The 3,860-nt window shown below is 41.7% G+C and overlaps 1 protein-coding gene across 1 annotated transcript; it reads right to left on the bottom strand.

Moving 5' to 3' along the window:
* Positions 1-475: 475 nt before the first annotated feature.
* On the bottom strand, positions 476-3,854 carry LOC104961669 (deoxyribonuclease-1-like). The gene is made up of 7 exons (XM_010790000.1): positions 3,725-3,854; positions 3,013-3,113; positions 2,685-2,779; positions 2,321-2,433; positions 1,833-1,993; positions 1,662-1,752; positions 476-766 (listed from the first exon to the last, which is right to left on the bottom strand). Exons 1-7 carry the CDS (start codon positions 3,740-3,742, stop codon positions 629-631), a joined length of 717 nt encoding a protein of 238 aa, XP_010788302.1. The 5' UTR covers positions 3,743-3,854; the 3' UTR covers positions 476-628.
* Between the last annotated feature and the right edge of the window lie 6 nt (positions 3,855-3,860).

The following is a 3,860-nucleotide window of genomic DNA, read 5'->3' as shown; positions in this document are numbered from 1 at the left end:
TTTCACCCACGCTAACTTTACATGGAAGCTGCACACACGTTATCCTGACGAGACCTCAGATCATCTTCATAAATATCTATCAAACTACTAGCGTTTGCAATCAACGGGAGCATGTTGTTTCTTACACGACCACTAGAGGTGCTACACTTTAAAACGTGTCTCTGGCTCGTATTTATTTTTGAATAAACGTCCCTCCTGAGCGTTTGCAATGAATGGGCAGGAAGCATGTTGTTTCTTACACGACCACTAGAGCACCTCTAGTGGTCGTGTAAGAAACAACATACACTTTAAAACGTGTCTCTGGGTTGTAATAAGGGCTTGAACAATCGGCCAACTCTATATGGTCGTTTTTTGTAGGAGGACAGGCTGCTTGGTTAATGCTCACAATCATCATATTTCATTTATCTCACCTTTTATAAACACTACAATAAGACACTTCACTCTCCTGTTTCAAAAAGACGAGTTTGCAATGAAATCATTTGGTAGTTATTTTTTTTATTCTTATTCAATGCTGCATGGGTTCCAGAAATACTCCAACTGAATAATCCTAATTCGGATTCAGACTCAAGGTTTGCTTTTTTTGGGGGGGTTTCTGGCGGCTCATCTGAATCCGTTTTTGTCCGGTTTTTTATGACTCCGGTTCCGTGTCCGCCGTGTCCGCCGTGTCCACCGTGTCCGGCGCCTCCGCCTCTGGCGCCTCCGCCTCTGGCTCCACCTGCAGCTTCAGCCTCACCTCCACAGGGAAATGGTCACTGACCTTCTTTGCCTGAGAGAAACAGGAACTTTTTTTTTATAGGAACTCAATTTCAATGTGTTGTTCTTCCAACTTGGCATACAGAACAAAGTCTCAGTTAAACTTCTAACAGGTGGTTTCTTTGCACAAGATGTTTTTTTAGACCGTCAACTCAACAGTTCCAAAAAAAAAAAAAAAGTATCAAGCATTACTTAATCGAGTAATCAAGTAATCTTGTTCCTGACTGTAGTGACTACTCCTGTCAACTCTCACATCTCTGCACGCCTAATAACTTTATCTGTTATCAGCTCAATATAACGACTCGCTCATCCACCGTGACATTAGATGTCAGAGCAAAGGAAACGTCTTGAAATGTGTCTTTTGTGTTAGTTAGATTATCTATGGCTCACATGGAATGATCATTAAGGTCTGATGCAATTTCAAATGTCAAATATATCCATTGATCAAATTCTGATCTTCCCTGAAATAATATGCAGTCATGCTTTATTTTAGTGACGTACACTTAGGCTGAATGACTTTAGTTAAATAAGTGAGATTCTAAATATGGCTCACATGGAGGGATTTGAGGTGTCTGCCATAGCCAGATACTGTCTGTGGTTTCTACGTTTATAACCTGTCTAGACATTTTAAAATAAAATAAAAATGTACTCTTGAGAATTAGGCGGCCTATCCACGTCAATGCATCGAGTTAATGCTTCACATGTACTGACTTCTGACCATTTAAATGTGTGTTGTTTCAATGAAATTCATCTCTCAAACAAGATTTGCTGGCGAGGAGGATGTCGTGAGACAGCGTCACGCAAATTTGAAGCTCGAGATGAAAAAAACTTCGCCACGAATTTAAGTCTTTCCGCGTCTTATGAATTTACTCTACATGTAATCGTGACGTGGTCCAATGTGAACGTACCTTATCCCTCAGATCATATTCCTCCCTGAAGTTAAAGACCTTAGCGCTGCCTGCCACCACTCCCTTCTCCATTTCAGTGGTGACGACAATCCTGCAGAAACAGGAAGAGAGGCGGGATTAAGATTGTGTGTGTGCATGCAAGTGTCTTCCTGATTATCTGTGTGTGTTCACCTGTCGTAAGTGTTGGAAGACTTTTCTTCCAGTGTAGTATCGACGCCGTTGGCGATCAGCCAGTGGAAGTACTTGTTGTTGTCTAAGAGGCGGATTTTGTTCAAGTCTCCTGCTTTGACATGCTTGCCGTCTGCGTTGAAGTCTCCGAGCACCATGATGTTCTGCAGGCAGAGGGAAACGGCTCAAACTAATTATTTTAGAACTAGATCAGAATAATGTCATGGTAATGGACAATCTAAAAAACACAAATGTAAACGCCCCCTATCTAAATGTTGTTCTCTGACGTCCACTCATTTTACACCAGATACAACTGCTCTATGTCAGTCATGATGGAGAAGTCAATATTATATGTGTGTGTGTGTGTGTGTGTGTGTGTGTGTGTGTGTGTGTGTGTGTGTGTGTGTGTGTGTGTGTGTGTGTGTGTGTGTGTGTGTGTGTGTGTGTGTGTGTTTCTGCAGTTGTAGTGTATGTCTTGCACGGGGTATTACATTGTTCGTCCACTTGAGTTTGGCCTTCTTCACCACGTCAACAAGGGCATCAATTTCTTTTACAGCGGACCCCGATTTGGTGTGAATGGGGATCAGAACAAATTCCTTCACAGCTGGAGACCAGGAGAGAGAGAGGAGTGAATGAAGAGAGACAATGACAACAGAAGAAATACCGCTAAAGTAAGTGTACTTCATCACATTCAACCACTAATACAAAAGTAGCACCAAAGCAAATGATATAGTTTTAAAGTGGTGTTGGTGACGGACAGACCTCAGGATCTCCTCTCACACAAGTCTGGTGCTTAGTTCTCTAGAATAGATAATCTATATTTCGAGTGAAAGAACAGAGTCTCTCCTCTAATACCGGTCTCTGTGGAGGAAAACTGGACGACGAAGGGCGGTCTGTTGAAGCCAGTGCCAGTGTATTGGAAGCTGCCTTTCACGGACACCTTCTGATCCCCTGCAGAGGAAAGATGGAACTCTTAATTTTGAAGACGTCTCCAGTGGATCGAGTTCATGGACTCTTTCTCATGGTCACATATTCACACAACTCCTGGAGCATTTTCTATGCTGTTTACACTCTCTATCAAACACATCTTTTCTCTTTCTGCTGATCTGGGGAATTAACAAAGCAATCCATACAAAAGATCATTTAACTGTTGCTGTTTTGTTTTTGCCCTTTTGTGTTTTACCTGTAGAGGAAGAGGTATCTCTCCTTATGAATCAATAATTGTAGGATGCTGGAACCCAGGGGCAGGGGCTCACTGACGATGTAGCTGAACTGATGAGAACCTCTGGGGAAACACACACACACACACACACACACACACACACACACACACACCCACACACACACACACACACACACACACACACACACACACACACACACACGCACACACACACACGCACGCACACACACGCACACACATACACACTCACACACGCACACACACACACACACACACACACACACACACACACACACACACACACACACACAGAGGTAACTTTTGTGTATCTTAAATCATAATGTGAGTTCATGATCTGTTGAACCTTTTTACAAACTTCTACAAAAGGTCAGTGCTGCCTCATTTGGAAAACACAACTATTATGTTGATTGATATTGCAATTCCAATACGGAAGGGAATATATATACTGTAAATAATATATATATTACATATAATATATATAAGTGTATATATTACTCTATATATGTAAGTCTGTAGAAGTCTGTTCGGACTTCTCTGCAGCTCCACAATACTTGCCAAATAAAGCGATTATTGAGATTTGGATATTGCATTAGTCCATATTCCAATTAAATAACATTTAGATGAATGAAGCAGCCCTCACAGTCTGCGTGTCTGTGTGTAAGAATACTGTGTCTGCTCTTTATAAGTCTTACTGGTTAACAAGATCCATGAGGCTTTGTGTCACCGTCCCATCTTTGTCGCGGACTTCCTGGATCAGAATGATGTCATAGCGTTGGACAATCTGAAAAAAAAAGAAATCAGATTCAAGTTATTGAAGCAGTGACGTC

Source organism: Notothenia coriiceps, unplaced genomic scaffold (assembly GCF_000735185.1).
Source record: "Notothenia coriiceps isolate Sejong01 unplaced genomic scaffold, NC01 NC01_scaffold00033600, whole genome shotgun sequence".
Classification (NCBI taxonomy): domain Eukaryota; kingdom Metazoa; phylum Chordata; class Actinopteri; order Perciformes; family Nototheniidae; genus Notothenia; species Notothenia coriiceps.
Note: the sequence above shows the minus strand (reverse complement) of the source record. Positions and strands in the feature narration are given on the sequence as shown.